General features: G+C 36.5%; 1 protein-coding gene and 1 non-coding gene across 39 annotated transcripts in view; both read right to left on the reverse strand.

Annotated features, from left to right (window-relative positions):
• Lrrfip2 (LRR binding FLII interacting protein 2) overlaps positions 1–23,171 on the reverse strand; it is a 118,121-nt gene that overhangs the window by 89,548 nt on the left and 5,402 nt on the right. For 31 of the 38 annotated variants that reach the window (XM_020168961.2, XM_074074174.1, XM_074074173.1 and 28 more), the window contains one exon: positions 3,708–3,851. The exons of 3 other annotated variants lie outside the window; for them this stretch is intronic. In XM_020168961.2, coding sequence (XP_020024550.2) covers positions 3,708–3,797 — 90 coding nt within the window. In that variant the 5' untranslated portion in view covers positions 3,798–3,851. Of the gene's footprint in view, positions 1–3,707; positions 3,852–7,941; positions 8,020–10,465; positions 10,485–23,171 lie in introns of those variants that run through there. 4 more of the 38 variants (XM_074074161.1, XM_074074181.1, XM_074074179.1 and 1 more) reach the window with 2 other exon arrangements.
• Positions 7,766–7,871, reverse strand: LOC141423581 (U6 spliceosomal RNA). The gene has a single exon (XR_012448426.1). It is a non-coding gene; the product is annotated as a U6 spliceosomal RNA (small nuclear RNA).

Here is a 23,171-nt window from a genome sequence, read left to right on the forward strand (position 1 = left end):
CTATCATGAGGTGAATAGCTTCTCTCCTCCATGATGTTCCGCCTTGCCAAAGGCCTAAAAGCAATGGAGACAGTCAACTATTTACTGAGAACTCTGAAATCATGACCCAAAATAAATCACTCTTCTTTCAGCTTAAATATCACATCTTCTAGAATGTTTTTTTGTTTGTTTGTTTTTTGGCAGTACTGAACTCAGGGACTTGTACTTACTAGGCAAGCACTTTATCACTTGAGCCAGGTGTCCAGCCCTAAATCAGTTCTTTTTTAAATTGTTTGTCTTAGGCATTTGTCACAGTGTTTCTGACTAACCCATAAATGTGGGAAATGAATGGTTTGAAAACATTAAAGGAAAAAGAAAGCATCACAATATAGGAAAGAACAATTAAAACTGCTAAACATATTGCCTCTAATGTTTTAAAATTATTGCATCACACATTAGGTACTCATCATACAAATACAGTCTTTTTCCTTTTTTTTTAATGACACCCATGTATGAACTTGGGACCCTGCTTGCTCTATCACTGAAGCCACACTTCTAGTCCAAATCTTGAATCTTAATAATATAAATCAGTAATTTCATGTTTCAAATAAAAGCTGAGCCTTTCTAACTGTTATTAAGACTGGCATATGCATATTCAGACTCTGAAAACAGAAATGAGAAGTAGAAATACTGACTTTTTAAACCCTTTTATAATTTTATTATAGTATAACTTCTCATGTAATAACTAGATTAAATGCAGTTACATAATAGCAAAGCAATAACATACAGAAAGGACAATAACCTGTAAGTACACAATAATGACCACTTGGGATAGGATCATCTGTGTATTTTGATTCATTGTTCCCAAACCTGACCGGCCACCAGAATCCCCAACAGGAGACAGAGGAAGAGTATGAAAGAAGGAAGAATGGGGAGAAAATTTAAATAGTTTTCTCTGAACTCAGCTAGATTTAGCTTGGGTAAGTATGAGATAAAGTCTGAGAATGTGTACATTGATAAAGCACCCTGAGAAATTCTGATGACAGCCATGTTTTAGAACATGTGTTTTTAAAACCTTCTTTTTTAAGAGATCTATTTTACCTTTCTGCCAGTTTTTTTTTTTTTTTTTTTTTGGAGACAGGGTATGTATGTAACCTTGCCTCAGCCTAGTGAGTGCTGGGACCACAGGTATGTAGAAACCTGGCTTCTATCTCTATTTTTGATTAAATAACATTTATTCAAGGTGCACTGTCACCTTTAATCATCACTACAGTCTTGTGAGATAGTGAGACAGTATTATTCTCATTTTACAGATGAGGAAACTAAAGCTCAGCGAAATCACTTAACAAAATTACTCAACCAGCAACTAGCAGAGCCTTACCCATGCTAGTTAAATCTTTAGATCCCACCTCGGCCTGGAAGCAGTATGGCAGAGTGAAAGAATGATACCTTTAAATGGCTGAATTTGGGTCTAGCTTCTGGTATCTTTTAAAAATTACTTCTTGGCTGGGGATGTGGCTCAAGTAGTAGAGCACATGCCTAGCAAGTAGGAGACCCTAAGTTCAAGCCCCAGTACTAGCAAAAAAAAAATTTTTTTTAATTATCTCCTAATTTGTTTCCTCAAGTATATATAAGATTAATAATATCTATCCTACCTAAGTAATGATTTTTGTTAGACTCAAAATGTAAAACTGCCTTCAAAGTAAAGAAAAATGACCGAAAACAAGCTATTAATGGAGGAGTTGGAGAAGTTAAAGTGAAGTGTTTAAACAGGGTGGCAAATGAGTGGTTAAATGCACAGACTTTGGAGCCAGACATCATGTATTTCCTAGTTATGTAACCTAGGGAAAGTTACTTAACTTTTCTGTGTAATGGTTTCCTCATCTGCAAGATGGAGATAATAATAAATCTCAGAATTTTATAGGGGTTAAATGAATCAATGCGTGTAAAATGTTCAGAATAAAGGGTGGGGGAAATAGCTCAATAGTAGAGTGCTTGCCTAGCATATACAAGGCCCTGGATTTGATCCCCAGCACTGCAAATAAAAAAAAAAATTTCGAGCTACCTAGAACAGTGTTTATCATGTAGCAAACACTCAACAAAGTTGGAGGTAACATTCCCTACCCAATTTTTTAAAGGAAGCATCACATTAAAAGAAAAAGAAAAAAAAGTCAAATGTTTAATGCAGTACAAAAGTGGCCTACAGGATGCTGGCATTTTCTTCCATTAAAAGCTGATAAATGCCTCTGATTTTGGAAGTAAACAATTTGGGTAGTTTCAATCTTTCAGCTAAAACTATGTAGCTTTCAAACTGCTTCAATCATGCAAATAGTTAAGATCATTGTAAAATGTTATCTGCTTTTTCATTTCTAAATATTTTTATCTTTTTATCTGAAAATATCTCTTTAATTTTTAAAGTAACTTTGTTACTCAGTTTTTTTGATAACTTCTTTGCTTCAAATACTCTTCTATATGATTTGACTTCTAATGCAAAAGCTAATTAGTTTTCAAAGGAAAAAAATGTAACAATGAAAAAGTCTGTATAATACATATCAAAAGGAAGCGACACTAGTCCTAAATGAGTTATTTACTAAGAATAACAGAGAGGAAGTAATAAGGGAATAATTCTCACTAAAAGAATATAATCTACAAACCATACCACCCTGATTCCCACACCCCCCTCAATCATCTTATCTTGGAAGCGAAGCAGGGTTGGGCCTGGTTAATACTTGGATGGGATATGGCCTGGGAACACCAGGTACTATAGGCTTTATATATATATATATATACACACATATAAATACATACACACACACACACACACACGTATATATATGTGTGTGTGTATGTACAATGATAAGCTAAAGCAATTCATGTACTAGACTGGTTTATGATCAATCTGAGGCTACAAAATTAAAGCCACTAAGAGGGGCAGGGGGAAGGGGGGAGAAATGACCCAAACATTATATGCACATATGACTAAAAGAACTTAAAAAAAATAAAAGTAAAAATAAATAAAGCCACTAAGAAATCCTAGCTGTGAGTTATCTTAAATATCCAATGCATAGCTGGAAATGTCGTCAGAGATTCAATAGGTGACATCCCTTTCCTCCCCCTTTTTTTCCTTTTTTGAGTTAACAAACTGAAGCAAAACCACCCTAGAAGCTCTGTTACTAGCTAGAAGAATTAAGTGTAGAAAAATTTCACTACATGGTGGTGGAGTGGCTCAAGTGGTGAAACACCTGTTTAGCAAGTATAAGGCCTTGAGTTAAAACCTCAGGACTGCAAAAAGAAAATTTCCACAGCAATGCTTCAAAAAGCAATCTAAGACTCTGAATCTGAATGGAGACCAAATAAAAGACTATGGATATTATATCAATATCCATACAGCACCTCTGAGAACTTCACAGTCCAAGCAATATGTCTATAATAGTTATTGTATTCTAATTACCCTAAGTTCAAATTCTGAAGAGTAATTGCAAATTTCAATACATTAGGACAATACCTGGAACTCAAGTAACCCACAAATATATGAGCGATTAATTTTAGATGAGTTCAAATGTATTCAAGTATATTTTATCTAACATAGTATGTAAGAGATCACCCTTAACATTCTGTTCCCACTAAATATTCTGAAGCTAGCTCGATGTGTTAGTATCCTTAACTACTACCCCAAAATTTGTACAATGCTCCCATCTATACATTGAGAGGGAGTTTACCAGACACACCTCTCTGGCAATGTTACTCAAAGCTTCATCTTCTGCAGAAAATCGATCTTTCACAGGTGTTCTTTTCCTTCCTGAACCAGGAGTCCCCATCTTTGTTGCTAACAGTCTTTTAACTCTGAAAGTAACTTCACTCTGTGTTCAGACCTGAAATAAATAGAAACACAGTAATTTAAGATGCTTTTCTTTGTGGAGTTTTAATTATATTTGTCCTTACAGAAATTAGTGGCCAAATTTTTCCCACTACCAAATTATTCCAATAAATTTTACATTTAAATTTCTTTTAATTACTAGGTCTCCTAATTTCACTATGCCATCCACAGCAACCTATAAGAATGTGTTTTATTAGCCTCAGAAAACTGCAGTTAGGTGGCTGGGCATGGTGACACAACTGTAGTCCCAGCTACTTGGGAGGCAGAAATCAGGAGTTTGGCAGTTCATGGGTCCATCTCAATCATTAAGCCAAATATGGGTCTGTGGTGTGAGGCAAGCCCTGGGCAAAAATGTGAGATCCAAACTCTGGATTCAATTCCTAGCAACAACAAAAAATGATTCCAATGACAGGATGCAACACAAATTCCATGAACTCCCTTTCTTGTAGACACACTGCTAAGAACTAGACCTCATTTAGCTAAATACCCAGTAAGCTCAAAAAAATTTTCCCTAGCTTTAACAAAATAAACTAGAAAAATTTCATTACAGTATGAGTCACAAAAGAATTCTCAAATAAATTTGTCCCAACAGTACTGGCTATACTAAAACTCTCAGTGACTTTAATATATTGGAATTCACTTAATTCAAGCAAAACAAAGCAGAATCACTCCACAAAAAATGTTTACTTTAATAAAAATTCAGGCTAGTCCCATCTTATCTGACATTATTTCCTAATTACCCAGAGCCGGCTAGTAATGTCTGTCAACCAAAATGAAAACTGCTGATGTTTTATCACTTCACCATTGATATATATCTGGATATTATCAAGAGACGAACTCATTTAAATAGAAGAAAACAAACAGAAATGCACATCTGAAAGAAGCAATTGATAAATCCCTGCCACAAATCAAGACAATTCTTGAAAAGTACAAAAGAGTTTTCTCAGAAGTCTTGATGCTTCTCAGTTTCAGTATGAATTTTACAGTTATTCACTTACTTAATGATAATGCTATATCCAAATACTAGCCATCAACTAAGAACAAAAAGCAACGTGCAATACAAAAATCCTTTTAGTGTGATAATTTAGGTAATGCACTATAATATCATCCAATATTTGTCCTTCAGTCAGCTTTTCAAGAACATACTGAAAGACATTCACAAAGTCGAAGACAAAAATGTAGACATATTTAATTCTAGACATGTAAAAATAATTACAGAGGAAAAAATAGGTTTGGCTAGACTATCAACGGCTAAAACACTACCTTCTTCACAGGATAAGATCATGGATGCTTTCTTTTTTCTTCTTGCTTCTCTAAAATTTTAATAGCATTGGAGAGAGATACACTTTAAAAAATAAAAATACTCAGATCTATAGTTCAAAAAATAGGCCTCAAAGTGGATCACATTCAAATTATCAATAATATGCTATACAACTGGGGCACACTATCTGAAACCATGTGATGGCATTCTTTTGAAGCTAGCTTTCTTTTTCCTCTTTTCCTATAATTCATTTCCCCTTCTTCCTCAGCTAACAGGCAGCTAATACCACCTGTGCTTTAGACCTACCAAGATATTCTTAGATCACAGAGACGTGTAAAAAATTATCTTCTCTTAAAACTGCCTCAAAACAAAACCGTTTCAACAAGCTCCAGGCTAGTCAGTCTTAAGAGAAAGGTGACAAGAAAAGGACAGAGGGACAACTTCCTGCCCATTTTCCTTGTCCTTCCTATCTACAAAGTGTTTACAGGATTGATTGGCCTTGTTCTGTCACCTTTCCCAATTGCAGGAGGTCTATCAAACATAACCTATTTCAAAGAGCAACACAGTGCTTTTAAAAGACTTATATTATTTGTACTCTATATAAGTAGATTATCTTTTCCAATATTAGCAATGTTAGAGATTTTCAGTTCCTGTGCAATCTATCTTCTAGTAACTAGAACACTGCTTTTCAACAAAATGGCAAAAATAAAGACATAGACTCAAAGGAAACACCAAATACATTATTTTCAGTTTCTGATCCTGAAGGACTCCAGTTCATTTCTGTCCCAAGGAGCTTTCCTCAAGAACAATTTTCTTCTGGAACCACATCAATCTCTTTTATCTATTCCTTAGTAGAATCAATCAACTTAAAGAAGGGCTGGAAGTGTGGCTCAAATAGTAAAGCACCTGTCTAGCAAGCTCAAGGCCCTGAGTTCAAACCCCAAAGGAGGGGAGGGAAGAAGATATTATACTTAACCAAATTAAGGAGCCAAACCAGGGCTGGCGGGGTGGATCAAGTGGTAGAGCGCCTGCCTATACCAAGCATGAAGCTCTGAGTTCAAACCCCAATACCACAAAAAAAAAAAAAGCCTGTATCAAGACCCAAACTATTACATCAACTGACTAGGACAAAACTGCCTGCATTTTTGTCAGTCTCATAACTCAGTGTTAAGTTAATTTTCCCAAAAGGTTTTGGCATTAAGTATTTATCTACTTAAGAAGGAAAGAAGAAGTACTTTCAGGATGGTGTGGAATATAAGCCTTCCAGAATATACAAAAATATCAGTAAAGCTTTTTTTCTCCAGTGAGCTCTTCATATAATATATACCTGAAAACATATGCATGCCACATTAAAAGTAGCACTTCATCATGATATTATCTACTTTTCTTAAAATACAATCTATATGTAGCACTAGTATGTGACATTCTAAGTAAATATAGCACACTTACATAGTTCTTGGCCTGTTCTGGATTCTAACAGATACTTTATATCTAAGTACTGCATCATGGAGAACCCAAAATACTGTGGTATGTTTTTGAATCAAAGCTGTCATTACAGTCAATGCACAATAACACATTTAGCAGTTACTCATAAACAAATCCCAGTACCTGGCATGGTACCTAACTAGATTAGTGTGATTGAAGGTATTGCCATTGTACAAAATTTAAAGTGTGAAGATGTTAGTTCAACTGATTACACTACCACTTGCTGTGTTGCCCTTCCCACGAGCCTTAGTTTTTTCAACTATATCTAACATAGTTAATGTGAGGGTCAAATAAGAACAAGCATTTAATAAACCAAAAAGCACTCCATAAGTATTTTAAAGTATCTTTATTTAATTATCTTTTCCATATTTAACTTGTGAAACTGACAAAGGGGCAATATTTGTCTTTATTTACAACTTTTTTTTCAGTACTGGGGCATGAATTCAAGGCTTTCACCTTGAGCCACTCTGCCAGCCCTTTTTGTGATGGGCTTTTTGAGATAGGGTGAAACAAACTATTTGCCCTGGATGGCTTCGAATCGCAGTCCTCATGATCTCTACCCCAAGTAGGAAGGATTAGAGGCCTGGGATACCACTGCCCAGCTGTTTACAATTTTATACTTGGCTTTTTGTTTTTTGTTTTTTTTTTTTTGTGGTGCTAGGGATGGAATCCAGGGCCACCACATGCTGGGCAAAGCAAGGGCTGTACCACTAAGCTACATGTCCAGTCCTTTTTTCCTTTATTTTCTTTGGAAATGGGGTCTCCCAGTGCTGCCCAGCTTCTTGAGTACCTGGGATTACAAAGGTGTACCATTATGCCTAGCAACTTTTTTTGAAGGGGAGGGGAGCAGTACTAGGGATTGAACTCGGGCCTCTACCACTTGAGCAACAACTCCAGCCCTTTTTGTTTTAAGTGTTTTCTTCTAAGTCTTGCACTTTCGCCCGGGCCAGACTCAGGCCATGATCTTCCTGCCTTTGCCTCCGAAGTAGCTGGGATTATAGACATGTACCACTAAGCCTGGCTTGTTTTTCAGACAGGGTCTAAGTGACTTTATTGCCCAGGTTGGCCTTGAACTGCAATCCTCCTACATCTACCTCCCAAGTAGCTAGGATAATAGGCATACACCACTATGCATGGCCCCCCACCAATAATTATACTTGTTTTTAAATATGGAACACTTTATGAATTTGTATGTCATCCTTGCACAGGGACATGCTAATCTTCTCTCTATCATTCCAATTTTAGTGTATGTGCTGCCAAAGAAAGCACAATTTATATTTTTTAATACAAATTTAATATATTTAATTAAAATTTTATATTTTCAATTAAATAAAGGTACCCTCAGATTATTTCCTTCAGTATGCACTGTATGATATCACTAGGCATGTAGAGAACTTTTCCTGATGCATGGAACAGTCTGGAAAAAAAATTAAAACTCTTTTAATTATAATCAATTTACTATGAAGCACATTTGTATAATAAAAAAAAAAAGAAAAAAAATTTTAAGGTATTTTATGGTATTCAAAGTCTTACTGTGGAAAATTCCAAATGACTACACAAGTTTTGGAACTACAGTCTTATGGCTTTTAATCTCCTTAGTAAAACACAACTGACTTAGAAAGAAACAGACTAAAGAAATCATTAAACAGTATACATAAAATCTGTGTATATCATTTTATGTAAATTTTACCTCAAAAGAAAAAAAATCTCTACACAATTATTAAACTTTACTCAATGTGCATGCTAAACTACTTAAGGATGAAATTACTGATATCTGCTAGTTTAAAATGCAACAACAAAAGATGAAATGATGGAATCCAGATATGATAGTTTCATGGGCATTCACAGTAAAACTTTCAATTTTTCTGTATGTTTGAAAACTTTCATATAATAATTATTTAATTATTTTTTCTGTATGTTTGAAAGCTTTTATATATAATGAAGTGTTGGGGGAAATGTAACTGACTTGAGAAGCCTGCATGACTAGGTGAATGCAAGGTATGGGAAGTGGGAATTCTGGGTTTTTTTTAAATCTTGATTTAATGCAGCACAGAAGTACAGTGCTTGCCCAGCATGATGCAAGGCCCTGGGTTTGATCCCTAATACTGCAGCAAAAAAAAAAAAGGCAATAACATATAAATAGTTGCATATACATTACAAAATAAAGATTATGGGCAAAGGAGAGAATGGCCTAAAACCCTGAGTGTGTGGGGGGGGGGGGAAGGAGGAGGATGAAAAGAGGTGTAGGTAGAGAGGGAGAGGAAAAGAAGAAAGGAATTATGGTTAGACATCAACAGTATAAATATCAAAATGAGACTATTACATAAAATAAACAAATGACTTGGAAAACCTAAAGAATAAAAAAGTACAAGGACATCCAGAAATTGAAACAAAGTATAGAAGGGGAAAAAAAAAGTATGAGGCAAAACTGCAGGACTTCACAGAACAAGTTAAGGGGTAGATTGTAAACACTACCACTTTTAAGAATGTTAGCACATATAATGATTAACCTAAACTCATATTTTATGAATATAATACCTATAAAGGGTGAGAACCTATGTAATCATACCTACTTCCACACTCAGTTGTCCTAAAAAATGATTTTAAAAAAAGCTTTTTAAAGTCTCATATTTTGAACACACACCATTTTCATACACCCACAACTGATAATCTTTCCACTTCCTTTCTTCCTAAAATGTAATACCAGCGACTACACTTCCTTTCTTACCATGTTATTCTACAAATGAACACTAAAGGGTCGTATATCTGATACCATTTTTACAATACTATTTCATCAACTATGTAGAACCTGAATTAAGAAGATGTACTCTTACCAACAAGTGCATTCTCAGCATGCTCTGGTAACCCACTTTCTAGAACCATTCAAACATCTTCTTTCCCAGTGCCTTTTAAAGTATCTCAGAAACGTAGAGATAGAAGTAGGGCAGAGAAGCCAGACACCTGTGGTTCATGCCTGCAATCCTAGCTACTTGGAAGTCTGGAATCAGGAGGATCACCGGTTGAGGCCAGCCCCAGCAAATAGTTTGCAAAACCCTATCTCCAACATAACCAGAGCAAAACAGACTGTAGTTGTGGCTCAAGTAGTAAAGTGCCTGCTTTACAAGTGTGAAGCCCTGAGTTCAAACCCCAGTCCCACCAAAAAAAAAAGTAGGGGAGAGAGAACATTATATGTTCCTGAGGACAGAGAAGAGCTGAAAGTGTGAAACAAGCAGAAAACAGAAAAGAACAAGAGAAAGTAAACAACATAAGATAGCAAAGAAAAATGCTGAAACCAAAAATAAGGAAGAACATATGGAATATGATTCTTTTTTTTCCTTGGTGGGGGTGGGGAAGTATTGGGTCTGAACTGAGGCAGGGCCTCACGCTTGCTATGCAGGCACTCTACCACTTGAGTAACTCCACCAGCCCTTTTTTCTGTTGGATATAGGGTCGTATGATCAACTTGCCTGGGCTGGCCTCAAACCACAATCCTCCTGATTTCTGTCTCCTGAGTGGCTAGGATTACAGGCATCAACCACTGATGCCTGATTTGGAATGTGATTTTTTAAATTTTTTAAAATGCAATTAAGAAGCCAGGTGCTGGTGGCTCATGGCAATAATTCTAGCTACCTGGAAGGCTGAGATCAGGAGGATCGCAGTTCAAGGCCAGCCCGGGGAGGGTGGAATCTCAGCGACTCCCCTCATTCAAACAATAACTGGGCATTGCGCATACCATGCTACAAGAGAGGCTGAAATCAAGAAGATGGTGGTACAGGCCAGCCTGGGCAAAAAGTGAAATCCTAGCTCCAAAATAATCAGAGTAAAAAATGCTGGAGACATGGCTCAAGTGATAGAGTGCCTACCTAGCAAGCGTGAGGCCCTTCAGTTCAAACCCAGGTACTACCAAAAAAAAAGAAAACACAAATTACATGAAGAAATATGATCAGATCAATTTCTCTTTAATCTATAGCAAAACAAGACATAAAACAGAAAGTGGGCCAAACTGACAATAATAACTTTATTAAACCAATGCCAATCAACATGATGTAATAAATGGCAGCATTAGAAAACTCCTGGGAAGCAAGGAAAAAAAGAGGTAATTTTGATATGAGTATAAAGTACAAAAGATGATAAAATAGCATATAAACTATAATGACACATGAGTAAGACTATGCATATATAAATAATGAATAACAAAGGCAGTATATAAAATATTATTACCTTATTTAGCTTTAAATACTGATAATAATCACCTTATCAAAAATAAGTTTAAGGGCCAGGTATAGTGGGACATGCCTGCAATCCCAGGCACTCAGGAAGTGGACATACTATGGTTTGAGGCCAGCCTGAACAAAAAGTTTGTGAGACCCCATAATATATAAGCAGGGCATGATGGTACATGTCTGTAAACAGGAGGCATTGTCAGGAGGATAACTGTCCCAGGTCAGCCCCAGAAAAAACAAAGTGAGACCCTATCTGAAAAAAATGACCAGGGGCATAGCTTAAGTGGTAGAACACCTGTCTAGTAAGTGTGAAATCCTGAGGTTTAAAAAAAAAAAATTAAAGTCAAGGTAATAGCTGTAATTTATGGATCTATTTCATATTATGAAAATATAAACTTGTAAGAATAACTACCCTTAACCTGTATCGATAAACTGATAAAAGGAAAAAAATTCCATTTAATCTGTCAGAGCAATTGCAAAGTAGGACTATAAAAACTTACCTGGATTAACTCTAAGAAAAAAACGTAATTTTGAAGATGATATCATAATGACTATCATTATCACAGATATAATGGAATTCTCAGTACATGAGAAACATATTGCAAATTTTAAATAGAAAATGTAGCATCAGGTTAACCTTTAAAATATTATAAAGTAAACTGGGCACTGGTGACTCACACCTGTAATCCTAGCTACTCAGGAAGCAGAAATCAGGAGAATCGCAGCTGGAGGCCAGCCTGGGCAAAGAGTTCACAAGACCCTATCATCTTGAAAATACCCAACATAAAAATAGGCTGGCGGAGTAGCCCAAGTGGTAGAGCACCTCCCTAGCAAGTATGAGGCCCTGAGTTCAAACCCTATTATTGCCAAAAAAAGTTATAAAATAAATCTAACTCAAGAATCCACAGGGCTGGGATGTAGCTCGGTGGCACAGCGTGTTTGCCTAGCATGCGCGAGGCCCTGGGTTCGATCCCAGCACCAAAAAAGAAAAGACAAGAAAAAAAAAAAAAAGAATCTACAGAACAAAAGTAGAGCAAAAAACCAACAACTTATGCCCTCTAAAGTCCTGGAAAAAACATCACTTTTCAAGACTAAAATCCTTTGAAGTTTTCAGTTTTCCCTGAAGACCCCTATGATTCCTTCCACCAATACAGCTCACTGCTTTGGGGGAAGGAGAATAGCAGTCACATGAAGTACCTTCCTGTCATGCAGAAAGGAAGATATCATAGTAATGGTAGGAAAGTTTCCTCTCCTTCAATCACATTGGCCAAGTTTCTGTAACTAAAATTTGTCTTAGATAGACAGGGCAAAGTAATGTCCAGAAATGGTAGGCAATATATCAATCCAATGCATAAAGGAAGATATAATACAACATAGATACAATGTTTGAGAGGGAAAAATAGAAAAGGGTCACAGGTGAAAACTTTGCCAGCAGAGTTTCTCAAGTGGTAGAACCCTTGCCTGAAAGCATGAAGCCCTGAGTTCAAATCCCAGTACCACCAAAAAAAAAAAAAAAGGAACACTCAGCTGGGAGTAGCTAACCCAAGTGCCACACCAATCTAAAGACACATGCTATGAGTTCCACTTTAGACACTGCCAGCCCACCCTCTCCACAGGCTCCATGCCCTTGGATTCAACCAATTGTGAATTGAAAATATTTGAAAAAAATAAATTATTCCCTAAACAAAACAGCACAAATATTTGCATAGCATTCACATTGCATTAGGAATTAGAAGTAATCTAGAGATGATTTAAAATATGCGGGAGAATGTATATGTAAATGTGATGTCATTCTATACAAGGAATTTGAGCAGCCTCAGAATGTGGTATCATAGGGGTCCTAGAAATAATTCCCCTTGGACAACGAGGAAATTACTTGTGTTGATGAAAGGCCTAATGTCAGCATTTGATGGCATCTTTTTATAAAATAAAGAGACTGTTGTTGTTATTTTGAAACTGGGTCTCCAGGCTGGCCTAGAATTCAAGGTCCTCCTTCCTGCCTTAGCCTCCTGAGCGCTGAGATTATAGGTGTGAACCACCATGCCCAACTGTAAAAATAAAGAGAAATTTAAATGTGCCCCTAGCCTGCTCATCCACTACCACCCACACCAATACGCACATGGGGGAAGATTTATACTAATAAAAATGCTTAAGAACTCAGACTCCAAACTCTGTACCTTCTTCATAATTTTGTTTCATTTTTTGGTAGTGCTAGGGATGAGACCCAGGGCCGTGTACATGCTCGGCAAGCACTTTACACTGAGCCCCATCTACAGCATCTTTATCCATGTTTTTATGTCAGGTACCACCTATACAGCAAGATGTTCAATAAATATGGAATGAGTTAGACCTAGTAACACTTCATCACTAGAACTGTTTTTCGTTTAAGATTTATTATAGAAAAACCAAAAACTCAAGAAGTCTAATCTTTGTATTGTTTTGTTTTGCAGTGCTAGGGTTTGAACTCAGGGCCTACACTTTGAGTCACTCCACTGGTCATTTTTTTTGTGAAGGGTTTTTTTGAGATAGGGTCTCATAAACTATTTGCCTGGACTGGCTTCAAACTGCAATCCTCCTGAGACTACACATGTGACCCACTGGTGCCCAGCTAAAATCTAATATTAATGACTAAATAAAAAAGCTAAAGAGAGCTCTTACAGAAGGGAGTTTAATTTTAAAAACTTCAATTAGCTTAACTTAATATTCAAAGTTTAATTTATACACGTATGTGATCATAATTTCAAATAGAAATTATTATCTTAATGAATTTAATGTCTCATGTTTTAATGTCCTTAAAATAAAGAGGTTTTGTTAGAGTAAAGACTTGAGTTCAAGTTAATCATAAAAGATTAACCACAGTTATATATCCATTAAAATATTAAGTATTAGGGAGGGGGTGGCAAGATATGCAGAAAGACAATGAAGACAACTAGAGGCTAGAATTTCAATAAATATTTGAAAAGCAGGAAACAGGTAGAGGAAAGTTAACTGAGGATGCCTAGCAGTGAAAGTTATGACAAGTACCTCAAGAGAGTTACAAGATACAAGTCATCTTACCTCCTCAGAACTATACAGTATCTCTTAATGGTAAGAGGGACAGCCAAACCAAAACAAAATAAAAAAGAAAAAGAATCACTTAAAAATCTCTATATTTGGAGGGCTAGGAGCATGGCTCAAGTGGCAAAGCACTTGCTTAGCAAGTACAAACCCTAAATTCAAACCATGGTACCACCAAAAACAATAATCTCTATATTCGGATACCTGAACATTCAAGTCCCCTGTCAACAAACTACTACCTCAAAATTCTCACCTCATTTTCTATTCTCCAGAATACCAGAAGTTCCTAAAGACCAAACTGGCTTGGGGAAAGGATGAAGCACTGGAGATGGGGACAGAGGGCAAGAAGGGGGTAGAGGGTGTAAAAGTCTGCATATTGAAATCTAGGGGGATAGGAGTGTGGCTCAAGTGGTAGAGTGCCTGCCTAGCAAGCACAAGGCCTTGAGTTCAAACCCCAGAACCACCAAAGTGACATATGACATTTGGGATTGCCCCAGCCCCTCTAAATCATTCACCTTGCTCCCATAATACATACCATTCTGCCCTAGGGAAGCTCAAAATTGACCATCTCCACCTACTCTCAAACCAAGAAATCTGTGAAAAGCCACCAACTCAAAAGAATAAACTGACAAAAAATAATTATTCTGGGAGAAGTAAACTTCAAAAATAACTATCATGAGTATCTTTGCGGTATAAACAAACCACACTGCAACCATGAAACAAGAGTAGTGGTCTAAAAAACATTCAGAGAATAAAACAAGATAATAGAAATTTATAACCTAACAGACTCAGCAATTCTACTCTTTCAGTATATACTCAATATAATTGAAAATTTTTATGTCCACATAAAAATTTATATATGTTATGAGCAGCATTATTCATAATAGTGCAAAGTAGAAAAAATCCAAATGTCCACCAACTGATGAATAGATAAGCAAATTTATAATAGCTATACAAGGGAAGAACATTAACTATACAAGGGAATAACATAGTAACTCATGCTACAGTAATAAACCTTGAAAGTATTATAAGGGAGAAAGAATATGAAATAAAATCATGTAACTTCATTTATACAAATGTCCAGAGCAGGCAATTCATAGAGACAGAAAGTGGATTAGTACTTTCCAGAGACTATGAAGGAAATGGGGAATATACGAGGTTTATTTCAGGGTAATGAAAATGTTCTGGAACTACGTAGTATGGTGTTGGTTGTACAACTTTGTACAAAAGCACGGCAGGGGATTACCACTTTAAAGGGGAAATTTTTGGAATGTGAATTTTATTTCCATAAAATTAATTATTATTTCCATAAAATTAATTTTATTTCTATAAAATTAATTTTCCATAAAATTAATTTTAAAAACTCAAGGAAGTTGTAAAATAAAGTTCAGGAAATCTCACAGAAAAGAGAGGGGGGAAAGATAAAAGAGGGGCTGGGGCATAGCTCCAGTGGTAGAATACCTGTCTATCATGCACAAGACCCTGGGTTCAATCCCTAGTACCACAAAGACAGACAAAGGCATGTAAAATAGGAGAGAAAAATATATAAGCTTAAATTATCAGTCCAGAGGAGTCAACAGGGTTGGGCATTGTAGGGCACGTCTATAATCCCAGCACTTGGGTATCTGAAGCAGGAGGATTCCAAGTTAGAGGCTACCCACTAACTTGACCCTCCCTTAAAGAGAAAAGACAGAGAAAGAGAGAGAGGAAGAGGGAGGGAAGAAGGGGGAGGAAAAAGAGAGGGAAGAGATAGAGAGAGAGAGAGAGAGAGAGAGAGAGAGAGAGAGAGAGAGAAAATGAATGAATCAGAAGAAAAAAATTAATAACCTTCTAGCAGTCAAGGATATGAGCTACCAGAATGAAAAGACCCATAGTGCTCAACACAAGTCTGGAGTTCACAAAAAGTATATCATAATGAATTATCACAATTAATTTTAAACACTAGGAACAAAGACGATTTTACAAGCTTCCAGAAATGGGAAAATCAGGTACCATACAAAGGATTAACAATTAAAATGGCTTCAGACTTCCAGAAGAAATTTCAGAAACAAGAAGACAAACTCATGAAAGAAAATTACAGACGACATGTAAGCAGCTTATCCTTCTCATACTTGATTATTAAAGACATTTCCAGACATGTAAGGTCTCAAAACTTTACCTCTTTTACAACCTTTGTCAATAAACTATTAAGAGACATGCTTCATCAAATAAAAGGAGAAAGTCAAGGAAGAGAGAAAGTATGCAGGAAATAACTCCAACACAGAAGAGGGGCAAAGGGGTCCCCATCAGGATGCTGAATATCCCAGGGGGGAAAAAACCTACAGAATGAAGCAATGTGACTCAAAAGACATAAAGGAAAACCACCTTGCTACCACCAAAATCGCCAAAGCCTTTGGAACTTCCTTTTCCGAGATGTACCTGGTCCTCTGTTACCTAGACAGGCTGAAGATTTACTTCACAGCACACAAGTGCTTTATTTATTCCTGAGAGGTACAGCATGATGAGCTTAGAAGCAAAAACATAGAACAAATCCACTTCTCCAACCATATTTTATCTAGATATTTATTAATACTTAGTAAACATTTCACTTCTGACAGATGACTTGATTATGGGGAGCCATGTGTTTCTCATAACTCATTAACAAGCTTTCTCAATAACTTAACCAGAAAGGTCTCAAAAAAGACTCTCTTCAGATTTTCTTCATCTAACAGTGGTAATATGGGTCTCTCCTTTCATAGCTAGGTTTATATTCAGTTTTCCAAAACCAAACAATATACTGCTTAAGGATATATAATATGGCAGAGTGGACTGCTGTTCGTCAACCTATTTCCTTTTTCTGTCTGAACCTCACAGCTATGCCACACTTATATCCTTCCTTGCAGTTAGTACAGCCATTTGACTGAGTTCTGGACAGTGCAATGTGGGCAAAGTGTCTACACCACGTCTGGGCCTGTCCATCAAGCTTTTCCTAAAATCTGCCACACTCCCTTTTCTTTACCCTGGCATCTACCAGCCAGATGTAGAAGACTCAGTAAAAGACTGAGTCTGCAGACGATGGCAGAATCACTAGATGAAAGAAGCTGGAGTCCCTCAATGACACTGTAGAACAGACTACCTTTATACCACTGCTTTCCAATTCAAAGCAGACAAGTGAGTGAGAAAAAAACTGAGACTTAAGGATTGTTTGTTAAAGTAGTTAGCCTGGACTGCACATGTTGCTTGGCGGTAAAGCACTTACCTAGCATGAATAAGGCCCAGTGTTCAATCTCAGCACTACAGCACCCAAAAAGAGAGAGAGAGAGAGAGAGAAAGAGAGAGAGAGAGTGTGTGTGTGTGTGTGTGTGTGTGTAAAATAAAGCAGTCATGATTAACGCTATTGAGTTTTTCAAAATTAACATACTGTCTAGGAATACTTACATGGGACTGAAGGAGAATGCAGGATTTAAAGAATGGCCCCCGAGAGAATGACTAATGAGTAAATTGAAAATAAATATGATTACCTGGAGAGGAGGACGTGTCATTAAAGGATATCTTGAGGGAATTCCTGAGGCAACTCTCATGTGCAATTTCTTGACCTAGTAGTGAGAACATTTCCCACAACTATTTTTGCTTCATTTTTCTCTGTATTTCACAAACTAATTACTTTACTCAAAATTAATTAAGTTTGGAATTTACACATTATATTATAAATTGGTATAATGGAGGGGATGAATTCATCTACGGTATATTATAAGAACTTTTGTAAATGTCACAAGGTACCACCAGGACAACTACAATAAAAAAGAAAAATTAAAAATAAATAAATTGGTATAGACTAAAAGAATCTGAAAAAAATCTTGAAAAATATGTGGGAGCACTGGGGGTAGAAGCAAAGATGCATTAAAAAACTACAAACTTTCAAACAGGAAATCTTAACCTCCTTAAAAAAAAAAAAAAAGAGAGAGAGAAAGAAAATTAAACAAGAAAGGAAACAATTATAATACTTGGCTGAGCAGTAAGCAATATTTAGTTGCAATGAAATTATTAACTTCAAGCTGGGCACTGGTGGCTCACACCTGTAATCCTACCTACTGAGGAAGCAGAAATCAGGAGGATCGTGGTTCGAAGACAGCCCAGGCAAATACGTCACAAGACCCTATCTCAAAAAAAAAAAACCTTCACACAAAAAAGGGCTGGTGGAGTGGCTCAAGGTATAGACCCTGAATTCAAGCAACAGTACCGCAAAAAAAAAAAAAGAAAGTATTAACTTCAAATTTCAAAACTGGAATGTTGCAGGGAGGAAAAGTGAGAGGAAATAATGAAGAAATACAAAATAACAATAAAACAACCAGTAATTCCCATGATCTGAAGATACTTCCATTTTAACAGCTTTTTTTTTTTTTTTTTTTTGCAGTACTGGGAATTAAACTCAGGACCTCTCGTATGCCAAGCCATTGCACTACCACTGGAGCCATCCCACCAGTCCTTTTTATTTTGGTTATTTCTGAGATAGGGTATCACTTCATGCCTGGACTGCTCCACAGTCCTCCTATTTGTGCTTCCCAGTGTAGCTAAGGATGACAGGGGCATGCCACTATGACCAGATATTATTTGAGAAGGTATCTTCAATTTTTTTTTTTTTTTGGCCTGGGCTGGCTTTGAACTGTGATGCTCCAGATATATGCTAGGATTACAAATTTGAGCCAGTTCACCTGGCCCATATATCTTTCTTTAGTCAAAAATATGTGCTATTTTGTAAACAGCTATGGCAAACAAACTCTGATGTAGCCCCCTGACCTAAATCCCCTTTCTAGTGTTCACGTCTTGTGTAAGTACCACCTGAAGGACATGGGTAGAACCTGTGACTTCTAACCAACAGAATATGGCAGAGGTTATAGAATGTCACTCCCATGACTACACTGTATTATATAAGAATATCCTACTGGCCAATTTGCTACATAGATTCTCTCTGATGCACTGATGAAGTAGTCACATGAGTAACACTACAGGACCAGGAACAACTGCAGGTTGTCTCTAGAAGCTAAAAGCAATTTTGAGGAGTTGAAGGCTTTCTCTAGATGACAAAGTCATCTCTGGTAAGGAGGAAGCCTCAATGCTTAAACCACAAGAAAATTAATTCCAGCAACAACCTATGAGAGCTTTGGAGTGGATGGATCCTCAGTAGAATCTCCAAATGAAAACTCAGCATAATCAACACTTTAATTAAAGCCTCAACACAGAGATATAAACCCTAAGTGGAGGACCCAGATCAACCATTGTGACTCCTGCCCCACAGAAACTTTGAGACAATAAAATGTATCTCGTTTTTAAAGCTTCTAAGTTTGTTTAACTAGTTATACACCACAGGAAAGTAATGAAGCAACTTTTAAAACTTTGAATAAACAAATTCAAAAAACAAAAAAATCTGGCAGTACTAGGAGGTGAATTTATGGCCTCGGGGTTTCTAGGTAGGTGCTCTTTAGCCATTCCACCAGTCCAAGAAAAGTTTTTGAGGACACAAAATTCATCACTTTTTGAGGATACAAAACTTGCCAATTTGCGGGGAGGATACAAAAAAATCAACACACACAAAAAATGTTGCATTTCTATACAACAACAAACCAAAAAGGAAATTAAGAGAACAATTCCATTTATGACAGCATCAAAAAGAATACCTAGCATGAGGATGAGTTCAAACCCCAGTGCCGCCAAAAAAATAAAAATTAGAAATTTGGGGACTGAGGGGAGGTGACTCAAATAATGTACACACATGTAAGTAAATGTAAAAACAGTAAAATAAAATTAAGAAAAAAAGAATACCTAGGAATAAATGTAATCATTGAAGCAAAAGACTTCTATACCAAAAACTAGAAAACACTGCTGTAAGAAATTAAAGAGACATAAATAAATGCAAAGACATTTAGAGTTCATGGGTTGGAAGACAATACTGTTAAAATGACAAAACTACCTTTTAAAAAAATTACCTAAAAAAGCAATCTACAGATTCAATGCAATCCCTATCAAAATCCGTGAAATTTTTTTAAAAGCCCACACTAAAATTAAAATTAATATGGAATCTTAAGGAACCCTGAATAGCCAACACAATCATGAAAAACAACAAAGTTGGAAGACTCAGACTTCTTGACTTCAAAATTTACTACAAAACTGCAGTAACAGCTGGGTACTGTTGACTCACACTTGTAATCCTAGCTGCTCAGGAGGCAGAGATTAAGAGAACTGCAGTTTGAAGCAAGCCAGGGCAAACAGTTCACAAGACTATCTGAAAAATACCCAACACAAAAAAGGGATGGCAGAGTGGCTCAAGGGGTAGAGTTCCTGCCTAGCACGCAGGAGGCCCTGAGTTCAAATCCTAGTACCACATACACAAAAACATGGGTACCCTCTCTTGGGATGCCCCCCAACCCTGGAGGCTCTACTCTTCCACTTTATTTTTCTCTCAGTAAATTCTCCCACTTTACAGTTCCAAAAAAACCTATAGAAATTGGAAATGTTTTGCCAACATAAAGTAGGCCAACAGAATATGATAGCTCAGAAATAAATACTCACATAAATGGTTAAAAGACAGTCAATAGGGGTGCTAAAGACCATTCAATAGAGAATAGATACTCTTCTCAATAAATGAAGCTGGGAAGATTGGAGTGGAGTTGCAACCTTATCATATCATATACAAAAATTAACTCAAAGGGCTGGTGGAGTGGCTCATCTGCCTAGCAAATGTGAGGCCCTGAGTTCAAATTCAAGTGCCACAAAAAAAAAAGTTAACTCAAGATGCATCAAAGACCTAAACATATAAAATATAAAACTCAAGAAAAGCTTCAATGGATTTGGAAAAAGATTTCTTGGACATGATACCAAATCACAAGCAACAAAAGAACAAATCTGATTTTATCAAAATTTAAAATTCTTAAAATTCTTTGCATCCAAGTATACTATCAAAAAGGTAAAAAGGCAATCTACAGGAGAAAATATTTGCAAATCATACACTGAATAACAGATTTTATCTAGAAAATATAAAGAACTAAAACTCAGTAACAAAAAGAAATTCAAGATTGGCAAAGGACACAGAATTTCTCCAAAGATACAAATGGCCAATAGCATAAAAAAGATGGTCAACATCATCATTAGTCATTAGGAAAATGCAAATCAAAACCACAATAACCCAGCTCCACTTCTGGGTAAATATGCGAAAGAATTCAAAGTAGGACTTGAACAGGTATTTGTACACCCATGTTCATAACATTATTCAGAACAGACAAAATATGGAAACCCAAATGTCCCATCTATGGATGACCAGATAAACAGTGTGGAATATACATGAATGACCTTGACAATATTATGCTATACGAAATTATTCAGACACAAAAGATAAATACTATATGGTTCCATTTATATGAAATACTTAAAGTAGTTAAATTTACATAGACAAAAGTAGCAAAGTGGTTATCAAGGACTACAAAAAATGAGGATTTACTGTATAATGGGCAGAGTTTCAGTTGGGATAATGAAAAAGTTCTAGAGATGGATGGTGATGATGGTTGCACAACAAAGTGAATGTACTTTTAACTGTACTGAGCTGTACAGTTAAAAAACGATTTAAAGGGCTGAATTATAGCTCAGTGGTAGAAGGCTTGCCCAGCATGTACAAAGCCTTGGGTTCAATCTCCAGTGCTGCAAAAAAAAGGAAAAAAAGGCTGGGCACCAGTGGCTCACGTCTATAATACTAGCTACCTGGGAACCTAAGATCAGAAAGTTCAGAGTTCGAGGCCAGCCCAGGCAAAGTTTGAGACACCCCATCTCCAAAATAACCAGAGCCCGAATTCAAACTCCAGTAACACACACACACATACACACACACACACACACACACACACACACACAAAGAGTCAAAATAATCTGAGCAAAATGGACTAGCGGAATAGCTCAAAAGGTAGCACACCAAATGGTAGTGCCTGCCTAACAAGCAGCAAATCCCAGTACTGTTAACAAAGAAAAAAAAAAGGTAAAACAAAGATATAAGCTCAAAGCTCCAAGTTCAAACCCCAGTTACACCAAAAAATAAAAAACAAGAAAAAAATGATTGATTTAAATGGTAAGTTTTATACTGTACATATTTTACAATAAAAAGTATGACAAAGCTGGTCATGGGGAAGGCTGAGGCAGGAGGATTACTAGCTGAAGGCCAGCCTGAGCTACATACTGAAATCTTGTCTCAAAAAAATAGGGAAAAAGTCAACATACAAATATTATCTGTATTTTACCACAATTTTTAAAAGGGCTGGTTAAGGTGCTGGGAGCCTGGCTCATGTGGTAGAGCACCTTCCTAGCAAGCACAAGGATGTGAGTTCAAATCACAGTACCACCAAAAACAAAAAACTAAAGGTCAGGCATGGTGGTTCACACCTATAGTCCCAGCTACTCAGAAGGCAGAGTTTGGGAGGACTGTGGTCAGAGCCAAGCCTATGAAAAAAGTTACCAAAACCCCAAACCCCATCTTAATAGAACAAGCTGGCATGGTTGGTCACACTTATAATCCCAACTAGCAAGAGGCATAAGTAGGAGGATCACAGTCTGAGGCTGACCCCAAGTAAATACACAAGACCCTATCTGAAAAACAACTAAAGCTAAAAAGGGGCTGGCGGCATGGCTCAAGTGGTAGAGCACCTGCCTACCAAGCATGAGATACTGACTTCAAAACCCCAGTACCACAAAAAAATAATAGTACTTTTGGATGGATTGCAAAAGAGGAATTTGGCAAAAGGAGACAGTGAGGTACCTCGTTTCCTTGACTGTTCATGCATATATGCATGACAAGAAAAAAAAAGGTCTCATCTAAAACTGATACTTTTCTATATTTATCCTATAATCCTTTGATCACTTAGTTGGAATACTTAATTTTTAAAAAATTAGCAACAAGATGCATGCTTGCTAATTATATTCACTTTGTTATTAGATGTAAGTTATTTAAACTATTTAGCAAAAAAATAACTATCTTAAGATCCTAACCCCCTGTGTACACAATATACCCTATTTAATTCCTACCTGTTAAAATGTTTCCACTTGAACCATTTAGAAAGAATAAGGAAGTGTTTCGAACACACAGTTTAAATTTAAATGTTTCCTAAACAGTAAAGGTATCTTTTATCAAAACTAGTTAAAAATTTGGGGTTTATAATTTAAAAACAATAAATATAAATAGGGTTCAAAGAGAAAACAATGGGAAAATAAAGCAAACTATGATTCTTAAACAGTGAGTTTACTATTCCACCTCTCAGAAAATAAAAACACCACG

Source organism: Castor canadensis, chromosome 5, assembly GCF_047511655.1.
Source record: "Castor canadensis chromosome 5, mCasCan1.hap1v2, whole genome shotgun sequence".
Taxonomy (NCBI): Eukaryota; Metazoa; Chordata; class Mammalia; order Rodentia; family Castoridae; genus Castor; species Castor canadensis.